The sequence below is a fragment of the Indicator indicator genome, chromosome 3 (genome assembly GCF_027791375.1).
Source record: "Indicator indicator isolate 239-I01 chromosome 3, UM_Iind_1.1, whole genome shotgun sequence".
Classification (NCBI taxonomy): Eukaryota; Metazoa; Chordata; class Aves; order Piciformes; family Indicatoridae; genus Indicator; species Indicator indicator.
In genome coordinates this window covers 39,369,804-39,387,665 of record NC_072012.1, presented here as the reverse complement: position 1 = coordinate 39,387,665, position 17,862 = coordinate 39,369,804, and the positions used below count along the sequence as shown (strand labels likewise).

At 38.3% G+C, this 17,862-nt stretch overlaps 1 protein-coding gene across 1 annotated transcript in view; it reads left to right on the top strand.

The window, feature by feature from the left end:
• The window catches only part of NELL2 (neural EGFL like 2), a 153,541-nt gene that overhangs the window by 99,162 nt on the left and 36,517 nt on the right, over positions 1–17,862 (top strand). Inside the window, exons 14-15 of the mRNA XM_054399534.1 lie at positions 13,647–13,769; positions 16,267–16,362. Of these exons, the coding sequence (XP_054255509.1) occupies positions 13,647–13,769; positions 16,267–16,362 (219 nt within the window). The remainder of the gene's footprint in view (positions 1–13,646; positions 13,770–16,266; positions 16,363–17,862) is intronic.

Genomic DNA, 17,862 nt, shown 5'->3' with positions numbered 1-17,862 from the left:
GAAAACTGAAACCATAAATTATTTTAGAAGGGGAAAACAATTTACTTCCTTGAAATTATAGTCTCCTTTATAATTTATGTAGTCAGATGTGCACAAATTGAGACCCTCCCCATAAAATAACAGAAAACTGTGAAAATCTTGATGTTTCTCTTGAGTCAGGAGCTCTGTCAACAAGCTTAGCAATAAAATAGGAGGCTGTTCTACCTAAATGGTTTGTAGGAGATTTTGTAGGAGTATTTTGTTCTTTCTGAAAAGCTTCCAAATCATCTTAAGACTATCTGTTTCCTGCTGTTGTTACATGCTGCAACATTTTCATATAAATATATTCTCAGGAGAAATGGTGCAAGGAATTGTATCTGAGTTTTATTTTAAAAGTAAATGGTATTCCAGGGAAATACATGCAGTTAGCTAGCTTGATTAACCTGTAATACTTATTGCTGCAACTCACTGAAAGTCACTGTTGTCTTCTGTAAGCGTTCTTATCATTTGTCACATGAAGGCAGTGAGAATTATAATGTTTTATTGCTTACATTTTACCTCATGTATTGCTTTTTGAGCATTTGGTGAAATGAACATTTTGTGAAAGTGTCAATGTACTTATTTGTTTGCAGTTTTTTCCTTCATCTTATTTGCCTGTTTCATGTGTTTCCCTTGCAATACGTTAAAGAAATGCACGTTTGATTTAAATGGGGAACAGAACTTCATTGTGAATACTTATTTTCTAATGTAAAATAGTATTTGAGTGGAAGACTTTAATCATGTAGTAAAAGGTGTGTTTATACTATTACAAATATCTGTTTTGGCAGAGATTGGAACTAATTTGTAAATACTTCCTAAGTTAATGTCCAAGTCACACAGAAATGGAGATTTAGACTGGACTGACAAAGATAAGCAGCTCTGAGTCACATAGCCCAATCACCAGGGAAAATATATTGTCAGCAACAGTAATTACAGGAGGTGATTTTGTCATTTACCCTGTTACAGACCAGTAAATGTGATGAGCTTGGAACATACTGTCTGTCCCACAGTGTTAACTTTGATGTTCAGGGTTTGGAAACCTTTAGGAACTTTAGGAAAATCTGTTAACAATGGTGCATTTAAAGGGAAAAAAAAACCAAAAAGGAAGATAAAGGTTTTACATTCTTCAAAGCAGGCATAAATGGCCAGTTCTTTTCAAGATATGAGGACTGATTTCTGGAAAGGTGGGTGTCTGAGAAATAATCTGTTTTAAATTTTTTCCTGTGATTTTTTTTTTCTGTTGTTATGGGGTTTTTTGTCTGTTTGTGGGTTTTTTGTTTGTGGTTTTTTGTTTGTTGGTTGGTTGGTTTTGGTTTTGTTTGTTTTTTCATTTAGAGTGTATACATATTTGGTAAGATGAATTTTTCCTGTCTCTTCAGAAGGTGAAAATGAATGTAGAATTCAAACTTCTGTAACTACATAATTTTAATGTTTGGGAACTAAATAGCAATTGTGGTTGGTGGCAGACTGAATAGATGATACTCCAATGTGCTTTGAATACCCAGTGTTTATTCACTTAGTACACTTGCCATAGAGCAGGCTTCATCTTAATCTGAAGTCCTCCCAAGTTGTTGACAGCATCTCATCTTAAATCGTAGCTTTTCCAAATAGAAGACATGTAAAGGAAGTGGAATTATAAAGGGGACATCATCCTGGGATGACAGCAGTGTTATGAAAATGGAATATCTGGTTAAGAGTTCCTGTGTTCATGACTCTGATGTTTGGTTTTAAATCCATACTTTGAGTTTTTGAGACCTGAATCTTTCCGAAGACTGTCATCCATGGTTCTGCTTCTTAGTGCAGCTTGTGGTGTTGAATAGAACATCAAATTTGATGGCAGAATTCTTCAGGTAGGTAAAGTATGCTAAGATGTGCTTATGCAAATTTGTATTTATCAATATAAAATGCATGTAAGTATCCATATGTATAAGTACAGAAATAATAATTCATGTGCTTGATTGGCACTAGCAGTTGAACTGTTGCAACAAAAGCATGGTGGGGGCTAGGAAATCTACCCATGAAAAAAAGTTAACCAGTATTAAATTTCATACTATTGAAGGGAGGGAGGGGGAGATGAAAGCTAATTTCATTGCATCTCCGTTACTATGCTGTACTGGTTTTTGTTAAAAGCACTGCAGACAGCTCTGCAGGTTATCTGAACTAAAGAAACCAAGAGCACTTCCTGGCTTTCAAGGCTGGATGTGTGTGTTAGCTCTTCCCTGACACTATTGTGAGAACTGACTGTACCATTCTCCCCAAGTGCTTTTGTTTCTAGGGAAGGCAGCTTAGGTGCAGTGTTTGTGAAGGACACCTTTCTTGAGCTGTTTTGATGCCCATCTGTAAACTGTTGAGGAGGATGTGACCTTGGGAAAATTCAGAGCAGCGCTAGAGACAGTATCAAGGATGACCTAAAAGCAAAGCATCAATATTGTTCTGCTTTACCGTCACTGAAGCCTGTGTTTGTCCCTGTTTTCAAGAAGAAATCCCTCTTTGAAATCAGGTGACACATATTGTAGGAAGGCTTCCTCTCCCCACAAAGCTCAAGCACGATAGCTGTCGTATCAAAAATAGTACTGTTCTACTTGATATCCAGTGAGTCATCTGAGTGCCAGTGTCACAGCACTGCCAGGGAAATAAGAGGAACCATCTCACGCATTAAGAAATCTCTCTGCTGTGTAAGAAGATAGAAAAAAAATGTTTGTTTCCTAATATTTATGGTTTGGTAAGTTGCTCCAGGTCCTGCAGGCAAAAGCAAAGTCAAAGCAACAGTAGTATTTCATCCATCACTGTGGTGCCTCTCATTTTACTCATTGTACAAGCACTGTCATTGACAATGATGGTGGACATTGTAACTGTGATTTTCCCAGGAGTTGACGGAATGAGCTGGTAAAGCCTACTCATGATGCTATCCTCAAAAGAATAGAGAGTGTGATGGTTTTAAGACTGTCTTTTTTATTTTTCTTCACAAAGTTCAAGCAGAGAGAGCGAAAGAATGTAAACAAATCACTAATGGGTGTAAGAAAGCAAAATAATTATTCTAAACACTTCCATTGGAGAGAGAGAAATGTTTAAGAATCTCTACTCAAAACAAGGTTGGGGAGTTTGGGCAGTCTGGGTTCTCAGCTTCCTTGCTGGGCTTCTGTCTGGATGCTGCTTCTTTTCTGGCTGAAGATAACACACTGACCTTGATGAGCCTCTCTGCTTCTTGACTCTCTGCCTTCTGCCAGGAGGGTCTGGGGGGATTCCTTCTGGTTGGGGGAAGGCCCCTTGGGGAAAGCAATGGGGATTTGGTTGTGCTTTTTCTGTTGATTGTACATATTTGTAAATGTTGTGTATAGTGTATATTTGTACATATTCATTGCATTTCATCATAGATTGTAGATTTGCTTGTAAATACAGCCTTCATTTGCTTCCAGACTGAGCTAGCCTGGTTATTGTCGGTGTGTGGGGATTTCAGCTCTCACACTGTTACAGAGGGACATTGTCTGTCTCTAAAGAGCTTTGAGTACATTTATATTTTATCAAAAGAACTTTGACCAGCATTTGATTGCTGAGATATCTTTCTTCTGTCCTGCTGTATACCCATTCTTACCTTAAGTCATTGCTGAAAGTGTTGTTCAAAGGTGTTTCTGTGGAGCCCTACCGTTATGTAGATGGTCTGTAAATTGTTACTAGTGAAATAAGACAGCAGGCAGCAAGTTAGGAGCCTCAGTAGCAGTCAGAGAGCCACGTTCCTGTTTTCTTTGTGTAACAGAAACATATGTAGGTTGGAGACCAAATATCCAACATGTCTCTGTTGCTAGTGGTGAACTTTTATAACATAGAAACTTTTGGTAAGGAAACAGTAAATTAAAAGTTTGGCATTAGGGGAAGAAGTAAAATAAACATTTTTCAGTTGGCTGAGGAAATTTGAGTAGCATATTTACAACTTCAGTTTGGCTATTCTATTATCAATAATGTAGGGAGCATTATGATAGACGTAGAATTGGCTATAATTGTCACTTTTGACAACATAATAGAAGATTTTGAAAGCATCAGTTTGTCATGAGTACTTGAGAGGTTTTATGTACAATGCAAGTTAGAATTTAAAAAGATTTACCTTGAAACAAATAATGTATATGGCTGTTGTGGCTAGATAAAAAAAAGAAAAAATGAATTTGCAGAGAAAGTCTGCATGGTGAAATACCTCTTAAAAAAGGAAAAGCTTATTTTAAAATGTCAGTGGTAAAAGAAACAAGATATTAAGAGATCAGTTTGAATTAAGGCAAGAAAGAAATGGGTGACAAGGTCATAGACCTTGTGTCTAGACTAAAATCTCTTAAGGTGGAGTTTTCAGAATAATTTACCATTGGTATTGCAGTCCTGCCATTGAAAGCAGTGGGAGCTTCAGGTTTTCCTTTAGGGGAAACAGTTAGGCCTGCACTAAGTGCTTTGGTAAATCTTTCCTTTAAACTCCTCTGTTCAAGAAGGAATATAGAAAATGGCAGATGTGAAGGAAAGTGGAGATAAACTAAAGATTTTTTTTTTTTAAGTTTAGCTGTCATACTAAATATTTTTCAATATATATCCTCTGCCTAACTGTTTGAAAAGTGCAAAAATTCACAGGATATTACATGAAGTAACACTGATTAATATTACAGTAGAAGCCTCCATGAGAGGAGTGTATTTTGCAAAAATACGTCTTGTTCCATTCAATGGGAAATCACTATTACAGCAGACATTTTGAAAGTGAAGGTGGGTTTAATAAAGTTTAAATTATTTGCTGAAGATCTGTGGAAGAAGTTAAGAGGGAGTAATGCCATGAAATATTTATTTGACACATCAACTTCTCTGTTGTAGCTGAGATCGACAATATCTTTTTTCCCCTGAGTTTCAGGAGATCTTGGCATGGAGTTCTTTGTGTGCAGATACTGCAGGAGGGGTGGACCAGTCAATGTTCAGGTCATGTGTTAGGCTTTTCAAGTTGAATCAGAGAATATTCTTCCCCTGTACTCAGCACTGGTCAGGTCACACCTTGAGTGCTTTGTCGAGTTCTGGGCCCCTCAATTCAAGAGAGATGCTGAGGTACTAGAGCGTGTCCAGAGAAGGGCAACAAAGCTGGTGAGGGGCCTGGAACACAAACCCTATGAGGAGAGGCTGAGGGAGCTGGGGGTGTTTAGCCTGGAGAAGAGGAGGCTCAGGGGAGATCTCATTGCTGTCTACAACTACCTGAAAGGAGGTTGTAGCCAGGTGGGGGTTGGTCTCTTCTCCCAGGCAACCAGCAGCAGAAGGAGGGGACACAGTCTCAAGTTGTGCCAGGGGAGGTATAGGCTGGATATTAGGAGGAAGTTCTTCACAGACAGACTGATTGCCCATTGGAATGGGCTGCCCAGGGAGGTGGTGGAGTCGCCGTCCCTGGAGATGTTCAAGAAAGGACTGGATGAGGCACTTAGTGCCATGGTCCAGTTGATTGGATAGGGCTGGGTGATAGGTTGGACTGGATGATCTTGGAGATCTCTTCCAAACTGGTGGATTCTGTGATTCTGTGATTCTATGATTAATGTGAATATACCCTGCTTAGAGCCATAAAGTCCATTATTAGAGCTGCAGAATTTAGAATTACTGGTGAACAATTCAAAGGGACTTACAACTAAGAGATGCATATTCCTTCAGTCTAGAAAGAAAATCCAAAACAGAAATAACCAAAATTAAAGAAAAAGAAATATTGTGCAATGGAAAGAGTCTTATAGTCAAGGGGTAGGGAAAAAAAACACACTATGCCTTGTGTGAGCTTTAGTTTGTGAAACAGTTTTCTTTAGATGGAAGTCTGTTGTGAAATAAAGCATAAAACTGAAAATCTTCTTAGGATAAGTTTTCAAAAAGTTAGTATTTATTAGGGTTTGATTGCCCCATTTTTCAGAAGTCACGTGTACATAGAAATATGCAGTACTTTTCTAAGGATTTTTGGTCCGAGGATCTTTCTTGTGCTCTCCACCTTGGTAAAGAACAGCACATACTTTAAAAGTTTTGGTTCTCCTAGAGAAAAGGAACTTCATAATTTGGAAATGGAAGGTGTTGTAGGGATGAATTTCATCATCAAATTCAGTGTCAGAATTTGTCTTTTTGGTTACCAAATCATACCAGTTTTAAAAGTCCAGTGCAGTCCATGTCTATCTTGAATCCCATCAGAGCTACAGCCAGCTTTCAGCCATATCTTTCTCCAAAGCCTTTATAACCTCACAGGCACAGGCAAGAAGAGTGTGTGCTTATTGCTTCTCTTGATCAAATGCTTTTTCAACTGCTTTTAATCCCTCATCACAAACTGCCAGTAATATAGGCTCCTTCTTATATATTTCCAGTAGTATAACTCAGATGCAATCCTGAATCTGGAAAGGAACCCTGGATTTTGACCATGAGCCCAAGTGGATTTTCTTCCTCAGGTTTCATCACAGTTTTCTTGGTTTTCTTTATCATATTAACACCAAATATAGAATAAGTAAATAAGATAATAGACAAAAGAGAGAAGTAGACATCTGGATGAGCTGATGGCAGCTCTTCCCCCTGAGGAACAGCAATGCAGTAAATAGTTACAGACAGAAGCAGCATTTCAGAAAGCAGGGTGTTCTCTAACCAGATCTTGAAAATAGAACGTGTACATATCAGAGCTATTTTTGTAATCAACTTAATTAAGAGAAGAAGTAGGAAGATTCTGGACATAGATCTAGAGAAATTGGTTATAGCTGCAGTGCAGAAAGAATTGGAAAACGAGGATCATTTTCCGACATGGATGTATGGGAATGGATGAAGATGAAAGCCAATCCAGTAATAGGAATAGCAGTGAATAAACTGTTGTAGGGATACCTGGCTTTTAATACCTCCAGCTTTGAACTGAGGGCAGCTGCTGGTGGTCGTTAATTAATGTTTAATGGCTTCAGTTATAGGGTAAAATGTGTTATGGTAAATCCATGATCAATGAAAGCATGGGTTCCATTAAGAAGTTTCTACTGAAAAATTAATTGGAGCATACTTGAAGTGGGGAGTATTTATGTTACATTTTTGGATTTATATGTGGAAAACATAGAATTATATAGTCATAGAATTGTTAAGATTGAAAAAAAACCTTTAAGATCACCAAGTCCAACCATTAACCTAACACTACCAATCTCACCCCTAAACCCTGTCTCTAAGTGCCACATCTATGCATCTTTCAAATACCTTCTGGGATGGTGCCTCTACTGCTTCCCTGGGCAGCCTGTTCCAGCACTTGGTAGTAAACAATATTTTCTTAATATCCAATCTGAACCTCTCCTGGTGTAACTCAAACCATTTCCTCTTGTTCTATTGCTTGTTACTTGCAAACTGAAGTGGCTGACTCCCACCTTGCTACAGCCTCCTTTCAGGAAATTGTAGAGAGTAGTAACATCTTCCCTGAGCTTCCTTTTCTCCAGATTAAACAACCCCAGTTCCCAGTTCTTGTGCTCCTCATAAGACTTGTGCTCTAGACCCTTAACCATCTTCCTTGCCTTTCTCTGGACACGCTCCAACAAATAACATAATTCAATAAATTCAAATTTGCTGTTTGAAACAGTCTGCATGTGCTGAGACTTTAAGTAAACTTGCCAATTAGAATTTAAGCTAGCTAATGTGAAATCTTAAAGAAGTTAACCATCCGTCATTTCCCAAATGATCTTAATGGAATAAGTCTTCCAAACTACCCATATAATTACTATTAATTTTTGTCTTCCTCGTGAACTGTGAGGGGAAAAAAATAGTAGTTAAAATAAACTGTAAGTGGACATTTAAGTATTGTCACTGCCAGCTAGTCACCATAGTTCCATAGATCTATATGAAATCAGTGGGAAAGTGACAGGAGACCACCAGGAATTTGAATTAAGGAATGCAGAGGCATCAAAAGGAGAAAATAAATAATATATTATCTTTACTTAACTTATTATAATTTAACCTTGTTCTAAAAGTTCCTTAGGAATGAATATCTGTTGCATGGTGTTACAAGATTTCAAGGCCCAGGCACAAATTTAGGCTGTGTGCAGAGTGGGTTGAGAGTAGCCCTGAAGAAAGAGGCTGGAGTGTATTGATTGATGAGAAGCTCACCATGAGCTGGCAGTGCACATATGCAGCCCAGAAGGCAAATTGTAGGTTGCCCAGGGAGGCTGTGGATGCCTCCTCCCTGAGGGTGTTCAAGGCCAGGTTGGATGAGGCTTTGAGCAGCTGAATCTAGTGGAGAGGCATCCCTGCCCATGGCACGGAGGTTGGAGTAAATGATTTCTAAGGACCCTACCAACCTAAGCCATTCTATGATTACAATTGGAGGAGTATATTTTATTTATATTATTTGGAACATTTATGCATTTCTATGCCCTAAGATCAGCCTCAGCTCTTCTTTCCTATAGTTGGTAATGGATGGTTCAGGAAAACTGCCAGTGTAATATTCTTCACCCATAATTAAGTGCTGCAACTCCATCATTGTTCATTTTTGCTGTTGGATTGGATTCAGTTTCTTGTTTGTTGTGTTGTTTGGTTTGGGTTTATTTTTCTTTTTTTTTTTTCTTTCTTACACACTTGCAGAATTTGGGTGCAAAGGCAAATTTTGTGAAACCTTGAAGTATGCAAGTCAGAAATGCTATACCTAATTTTATATATTTTTAATCATGAAATACAAAGCAGGAAGGATAGGGGCTGATTTTGCAGGGAGCTAGAATAACTAGGAGGAGGCAGATGACACTCCTTGATAACAGCATGCCAAACTTTACTAAGTTTTGCAAGAATCTCTCCACAGATAATAAACTTGGTATGACAGATCCCCAGCTGTCGTTGCAGTGACACACATCACAGAATGTAGTGGATCCTGGTCAGTTTATACAAGCAGTGTCTCTCACTAGGATGCAGTAATTCACCCTAGATACCCTTCTGTAGTATCAACATTTTTGTCAAAGAAACCATATGAGATATTCTGAAGTAGTGTTTCAAAATTAACTAAAGTAAAATGAAATACATTACCCTTACTGTATGTGCATATGTCCTGGCTTGAGCTTCCAGCTCTGGACAGAATGTAGATTACCCTAAAGGAGTAAACCAAAACACTTGCACAGAAATGGAAGTTAATAACAGTAATATTTGCAAAAGTAAACAAAGTACAAATGGTACTAAAGTAAAAGGAACTGACTACACATCAAAAACTGCTCCCAGCCAACAGCAAAGTGAAAGCAAGAGCCAAGAGAGTGAACTCCAAAAGTTCTGCCTCTTAAATAGAGAATATGCAGGAAAAGGAAGAGAAGAGCACATTACATTATCTGGGGTCTCCCTCTTGGGATGGGCTTTCCACCCACCCTGGGAGGAGTTCCACTTTATAGTACAATAGTTAACCCTTAACCTACAACAGCATACATACATATATAAATATACATATGCATGTGTGTGTGTATATATATATATATATGTATGTTTATATGTATTTGTGTGGATGTGTTGCACACTCAGATGTGTATAAATGAATTAGTTTCATTGTTCACATGATTTTTTTTTTGCACCTCTGGGTCACCTGTGTCATAAGAACTATTTAACAGAATGCATTTACTGTTACTATTGTTGCTATGTAGCAATAGCAAATTTTGGAGTTGGAATTTTTTCTTTTTCTATATAGAAAGATATCGTTCAAGAGATAGTTGCCCATATAAATGTTGTGTTTAAAATTTTGATTGATTCCCAGAACAGAGATTTTATTAATTTTAGCATGGTTAAGCACAGAGTCCTGAACACTGCAAAATGGGATTTAGATAGATTAGGTAACAAAGTTTTAGAAGTAATGATTGAAATGAGTGCACTTTGTCATTACAAAAGATTTTATTGCAAATTCAGGTTTGTTAATCATTAAAAACTCTCTGCAAAGTAATTTTAATGTCTTTGTCTCTATAATACTACTGTATCTGACCCATCCCCATATTCATTATGATGTGCATTGAAATATGCATGAAATTTACCTTAAATGTGTGCCACATGATGTCTAAAGATGCTTGAAATAAATGACCTCAGTGTTCTTGCAGCATCAGAATTATGTTTGGGCATGACATTTCTAAATAATGCAAACAATGCTCTTTATACTGGTTTTTGAACTTAAAAACCTTGTTAATGGATATCTTTAAATGATTATGTTAAAAATCGCAGGGGTTTTTGTTTTCTTCTCTGTAATGCATGGTCCTGTCTGCTTTGATAGTTAAGATTGTTGAACTCAGTCTCTGCGATGTCCACCTTATTTAAGGTGGCTTTCTAAGTGCTTGATTAAAAAAATAATCCAAAATGATAAGCATGAAATAATAAAGAATTATCAGCAAAGCACCATTCTTTTTATTACAAAGAAGTATTTTTATCTTTATTAAAGCTGGGCATTCTTCTTATTAATAGAGAATTCTAGAAGAAGCTGTTTCAGATAGTCCCCATAAATTGGTGTGGATAGTGTGCTGAATGCTGGAAGAGTGAATGTAATAAGATGTTCTGTGTACAGAATTTTTTTGGGGTGTAGTTTAGCCATTTGCAATCAGTCCGTAAAAGAATCAGTTCTGAAGTGCAGGCTGAGCACTCTGTTAGGTGCCACTGTAAGAAAGAATATTGAGAAGTGCAATCTTAAAATGGTTTTAAATGTGTTACTGAACTTCAGCTGAATTGATACAGAGCAACAGATTTATGTGGATTGTAAAACACACAGATCCATGTTTTTTGCTGATTTTGTCTATGCCTATTGTTTTTAAATGTCTTCTCCTCTAATTGAATTACAAAGTTTCCTCTCAGTGTGAGACATTTTCCTCCTAAAAAAAATTCTATGTAAACTTTAATCCAAGAATCATTATCACACCCATGAATATTTCCTAATTGTTGCTAATATTTTATTTAAATAAAAACAAACCTGAAGTTTGAGGTGGTAACCACAGAAGCAGAAGGGTTGGCTGTTTCGATACAGTTTCAGTTGTGCATTGAACTCTCTTCCTGAAATGTTAGCAATGCTTCCTTACAGGAGGATAATAAACACTGAAGCCCCATTACTTAGCTGATGGAAAGTTAATTATATCGGTACTGTATGCTTTAAGAAAAATCCATATTAAACTCTCAGCAATTTTTCTTGACCCAGAGAGTAAATGTTGGAAGCACGCACTCAGGTGGACAGTCATCTTTTTATATGAAGGGCATACATCTGTGCAAATGGTCTTCAAGGTCCTGGTAGTCCAAGATATTATAAATATAGTTAATAGCTTGTGGTACTGGAATACTAATAGCAAGTTTACTTGGCATAGAGGCCAGAGCACTTGTCCTGCCTGTGGGTGCCTTGACAGGCTTTCAGAACTGCTCTAGCCATGCATGCAGAGCTGTTCCTCTTAAGGCGACAGTCTGTGATCACCTACTTTCCTCTAATATGCTCTTACTCCTAGTTAAAAGCTGCTGTATGAGCCAGGGATATTTTTGCATTCCTAAGTCATGAGGTGGATAGCTACACTTCCTCCTTGAAGGTGATACTTACTTTGTCAAATTAGTGATTTGAGCTGAGTTTACCAGTATGATGTATTGTTTTATAGACCCTACTCCCTGAGATACCAAGACAATGTCTTTGGAAGATATTTTGACCTGTTCAGTATATAATGTTCTACACATTTTACTGTTGTGGTTGTATGGAACCTTTGAAAATGAGATAATATATTTTAATATTTAAATAGCATATTTAAACAATATCATAATACTAACACAAACTAAGAAAGCCAGGGTATTGCTGCAGCACAGATAATACTTTTAACCTACTTTGCATGGGCATTGTTTTTCTTGTATGGACTGATTTAGCATAAATACTTTCAGCTAGCACAAGAGATTTCACTATGTTAGGAGGTCAGAATCAAACATTATAACTCGATTTTAGAGGGAATGGATCAACTATTTTAGTTAGTTATACTGAGAATGAAGCAATGAAATCTCATGCCTCAGAGCAGAGGCCTGCAGCCCATGATCTGCTGCATCTAGCAAGGGAATCAGCTCAGTAGCTGCTGGTGCCTCAGGGCTGAGGGCTGAGGATGGTATTGTTGGTGATACAAGAAGCAAGTCCTTGTTTAGGAGAGGGATGTTAGGTTGATATCTTTAAAATCCAAACAGATAAGCACTCAACAACAATAAACCTATTAAAAAAATTTAAAAATAATCTAAACCTGTGTAGTGTTTAAAGTTGATGTGATTTTTCCCCCCTCATTTAAACAACAGGTACTTGCCATTACTGAGTAACAATTTACATCGACTGATGGATTAGAGATGTGCCAATCTGCCAGCTTTATATTCCTGTGGTTTATGGCCAGTATCGAAGTAGCAAGTTGAACATTTCCGTAGTGATTTCCAAATGTTAAGAAATTAATTTTCCTGACAACTCTGTGGGGTATGTGCAGACTTCAGCTCTTTATTTATAAAGGGGAAGATTCAGAGCAGTGTGACATACCCAAAAAATGAGGAATAAAGAGCAACTGATTCCAGATTTAAGACTTATGTCAGACAGCCAGAACTGTCATAAACTGCACTAAGAAAAATTGCTAAAACCTGAGCACAATGAGGGCTATGAAAACCTCACGTGCAGGTTCATCCATCTGTGCTAATTGAAATTAGGTGCCTTTATGTTCTCCAAACAGTCTGTGTTCCTGAAATTAAAATTTCAAGGGTTGGAGATTATTTATGGGTAGATGAATAGTGTAGATTTAAAGCAAATGCAAGGAATATTTCCAGAAGACAGAAACATTTCATTTTCATGGCTACAGACTAAGATATTACATTTTGAAAATGGTAGAGCATTTCGTGTTGCATTTTGAAGTGTCACTTCAGAATATCTTCTTTTGAAATAACGTTCTCTATTTCTCAAAAAATCATGAACTAAGCCATTAACCTAAATACCCATACAATGTTTTTTATTTGTTTGTCTCAGATTAAACAGTGCATTACAAGTTAACACAAAATCATACTATCCAGATTCTTCATTTATTTCCAAAAGAATTATTTCCCAGTATGTCTAATCTAGTCACCTAAATGAGGAGTCTCATCCATCACACTCTGATGATAGGACATACCATACCAAATGTGCCTTGAACAGCAGGCAGACCCTTGTTTTCAGGTTATTTCATCTAAACAAAGTGTTCTGTAGGCACTGAAGGGAGGAAAAACACAGACTTAAGTTTTGAAGTCCTGCCTTCTGCTAACAATATCTTTTGCAGTTTGCAGCACGTGTCTCACACCATTAGTCAGCTTTGCAAAGGAAACCCTCTGAATCCTGTGTAAGATAAACCTGCATGAATAAATTATACAGTAGAACTAACATATGGGTTTTCAGTGTGTGAACCTGGCTCTTTGGCAAGTGTTTACAAGAACACTGTAACCCTTCATAGAAAGTGTAACGGTGGTAGCTCGCTGTTAATGAAGGTGGAATTATACTGCACCAGACTTACCACATAGTATTTGCTAAAAATATATCCACCGTGACTATCCCATGATTACATACCCACATAGCTCTGTTGTCAGTAACTACTGCATTTACCTCTTTTTAACGTGGAAGTCTATGCAAAGCTTTTCTGTTTGGTTTTTAAAATGCAGGCCCTTGCCATTCTTGTTTCCCTTTTCAGAGCACGACGAATGCATAACGAACCAGCACAACTGTGATGAAAACGCCCTCTGTTTCAACACCGTGGGTGGGCACAACTGCGTCTGCAAGCCCGGTTACACAGGAAACGGTACCATTTGTAAAGGTGAGCCTCTGAAATCCCCATGCTCTTTGAACTGGATGAGATGCTTTGTCGTAGTCGATGCCGATCTGAAGAAGGCAGACAAAACACTGGGCCAGGAGTGTAGGTCCTGCACCTATAAGATGATCTTTATAGGCAGATATAGACTGAGTTTGCGTTTGGCAGAGTTGACAGTAATTTGAGGATGACGTATACATAGATATTATGCTCTGAAATTTGATATAACGATGCTTCATTTCTATGTCAAGTTAACAGTTTCTATGCATGCCACACTGTTCAAGGAGGTCTACAGTTACCAGCAAGGTTATAGCTGTGAAAACATTGTCAACACTGCATTGTCTATGGTCAATCACTTGCTATTTCACTTGAGTGAACTGGAAGCTGTTTCATGTGCTGAGGTTTTTTTCTTTTACACAAGAAAAGCACCATACCAGCATGTACAAAACCCTATCATTCACAGATAGAAGTCATCCTGCTAGTCTTAGAAAGATGCTTGCCCAGGGATACAATGCTGGTTTTATTTCTATTGCATTTCACATCAGAGCAGATGATACTTGGTACTTGAGCCTGAATCTTTGGCCCAAGGCTCCAAGCATTGAATTTAGAGGATTTTTTAAGAGAAAGTAGTGTAGCTGTAGGGAAACTGGCACAGACACAAGTAATCCAACTGCAGCAATAGCATACACAGAGTTTCATGAGACTGTGCCTCAGTCCTCTCAAACTGTTAAGTGTCAGAATCAAAGGGCCCAGAGTTAACATTGGTAATATCCCATAGATACCTTCGGCAGCTGTGTATTAACAAGGCTAAGCACCCCTGAATTGCTTCAATTGCTAAGCCTTATTAAGATTGCAGCATTAGTCATCCCTTCACCTGAGTCACAGTACAGCTTTCCTAAATACTCCTACCATAAATGAGCTCTTGTTAAAACATGGCAGCCTAGCCTGCTTCCAGTCAAACACATGAGTAGAGGTGAAGATATCAGGAACTATGCCCCCTTATGCTGGGCTTCCTCTGCTGGGGAATGGGAAAAAACTCATAGCCTGATGGGGTTCAGAGCCAGAACCACTCCTCTCAGAAGAGAGCTCTGCACAGCTCACTCCTGTGCTGTGCTTGGTTGTATTTACCAATTCTTGTGCAGGAAGTGGGTCAAATTACAGAAAGATAATTGAGATTTCTTTGGGTCAAAGAGATGTATAACCCTAGAGCACTATGTTTGGCTCATCCATTCCCTGAACAAGATCTCTGACTGCAGGTCTGAGATTTCAGAGACCACCTGGCCCCACTATGAAAGAAAAGTGCATCCCTCTCTCCCTTTTCAATACTGAAAATACAGTATGCACAAAGAAGGCTCTGAGCCTGTGTATCCAAGCCTAAGAAAGGTGGTACTTTGGAGCCCAGGCTTGTATGTCCTCGTGGCCTTTTGTCTCCATGCCTTTGGCAGCTTTTCATTCACTGTGTTCCCAGCTGTGCTCCCCGCACCAGGATGCTGAGATGTCTCAGTTACAGGAATCTCCCACCACAAGGCTGGTCTTTGGAAACTGACAGCTGTAAAACTCAACTAAATAACACTCTGTTCTTTCTCAGATGAACTTTAAGACCTCTCCAGTGGTGCTGTTACACAGAGCAGCTGCAAACCGAAGCCCAGCATCTGCAATGTTTTCGGTTAAAAGTGCAGAGCTGGAGCAGAACCCTAGAGCAACTCTGTGTTGGTGATAACCTCCATCTGCCTGGTTTCACCAACCATTTCTAATTCTGTATTGTGGATGCAATTAGAGCAACTAACAGCTGCTGTGGTTTTTATCATTTATGCATTTCTGTGTCCTCCTCTGCCCTGGTAAGGCCTTATTTGGAATACTGCATCCAGTTCTGGGTTCCCCAATTCAAGTAACTTATGGAGAGAGTGACTCTAAAGCATACACATAATCACAACTCTATCTGGAGAGTGCTGCACCAAAATATCAAAGGATGGCTTCTCAGATTATAGCATGACAAGGAACAAATCCAAAGATCAGCTTCAAACTGTAAATAGTAAAAGTTTTTAAGTCCTTCACAATCGCTTGAGACAAATTTACTCTTTCTATTGTTTCAATCTAATTGCTTAATTAAGGAATGAGGTAACCAGGTCATTTGGTGTTCATCTATGCCTGTTATGTCCAGGCCTTTTTTTGGCCAATAGAGATGACCAGCATTGCCCTAGGAAGAGAGTCTGTTCTTAGGGAAGATGCTGCCCTTTGCTGCTTCCCATTGCATGAGAAAGAGCACATACGTGAACTGTTGTCTTCAGATGATTTACTCTAATCTCCTTCTGTAGCTTGTCAGCCCATCTGGCCAGTGAGACAGGAGGGCCATAAACCATCTCTTTGTGACCTCTGTGCTTAGGTGAAGGCAGTCTCTGTGTTCAGTGCCACAGGGTCCACATTTTGTGTCAGCCTGCCAGCAACCTGCGTGGTTGCTGAGTGTAATTCTCTTACCCACACACTGTGATTTTGCATTTTGCAGCTTTTTGCAAAGATGGGTGTAGGAACGGAGGAGCCTGCATTGCTTCCAACGTCTGTGCCTGCCCACAAGGCTTCACTGGGCCCAGCTGCGAAACTGGTAAGATATAACTGAATTTATGATGAAGATAATCCAAAGAGGATGTATGAGGTAATCTAAGAAGAAAGGATTACTTAAATGTGTGCCCTGAAAGTGAAAGCTACTACTGAAAAGTTACTCACTTTTCTTATGTATCTCCCAAGAGAATATATTACAGCAGTTCTAATTAGAACCACACGGACTGCAAAAAGGGGAACATGAATTAAGACATCTTGGGTTTTGATGTCTTGTAATTAATAGGATTATTATGGACTTGCTTTTCATCTCAAATGGCCTTTGGTATCTCTTATAAATTGCAGAAAATCTGATATCTAAAAATAAATTGAAGTAATTGATCAATTCTGTGCAGTAAATGTGTGATCAGTTCAGTAGCCCACCTTCCCGTGCAGCTTTATCTGAAGACTTCTTATTAACTCAGCTTTCTTTAATCAGTGTTCAGACAAGTTTCAGTGTTCCTACTGCTTTTACTTCCTTTTGCAGCCATTTCTTTATCTTCCTGCTACCCCTGAGAATGCCTTGATTTAGAACTTTGGTTTTAAGGCCTTGAATCTAGTCAAATTACATTGCCCAGCAGAGTATGTAGAATGTTAGTATTTAGCACCTCAAGTGCCTGTAAATAATTTCTTGAAGTTCAAATGAATAGTTTTAGCACCTTTATTTATTGCTGCAGAATTTTAAAATGCATTCTAACCATACATGCCTCCAGGAGGTAAATGGAGAAAGCTCACTTAGATTAATTGGCTTCAGTATGGCTAATAAAAGGGCAGTCTGCCACCTATGATTGACTATTGTTGCTTTTCTATATTGCCTTCAATAAATCTTCCAAACAGAGGAAAGGAGGTCATTTGAGCAAGTACTGCTTTCATATGACTTGTAAACATGGCCAGTTCAATGACTAACACAAACTGGGCTGAGTTCTGTATTATCTGGTCCATTTGAGAGGGGCAAAATACAATTATTTTCATTCTTCTGTATTTGAACATTACCACAGTGCACAAGAGGGATGGTGTGTGGAAAGCAGTATCCTGATCATTCATCTATATCTAGAAAAATGTCGAAAGAGCAAGTTTTCAAGTATTTCTCACTGTTTCTCAGACTGCAAATAGTGTGGTACAGGATTACAAGGTCTTTTCAATGTAACCCTGTTGTGGTTTTTCTTACACAAATTAGGTGCTAAGATAATGCTCAAAATCTTAAAAGTTACTTTGTTTCAGTAATATTTGTCTTAGGTACTCCTTGCAATGTTCTGCTGCTATCAACTAAATATAGCATATATAGTTCCAAGGCCCATGATAATCTTTCTTAGCTTTATGCTAGAAACATATGTGTTTTAGTCTCCTTGTGTAGTCAATATTAGCAGCCACTATCTTTCTGTATTATTCCTGGAAGTCTTCTCTCTGCTTCCTTCTTTAAAGGAGAACCCAAAGACACTCTGTTCCCAATTCAGAAAGTTCAGGAACCTTAAGCTGAATTAGGTTAAATGCATTCAGCCCCAAATGT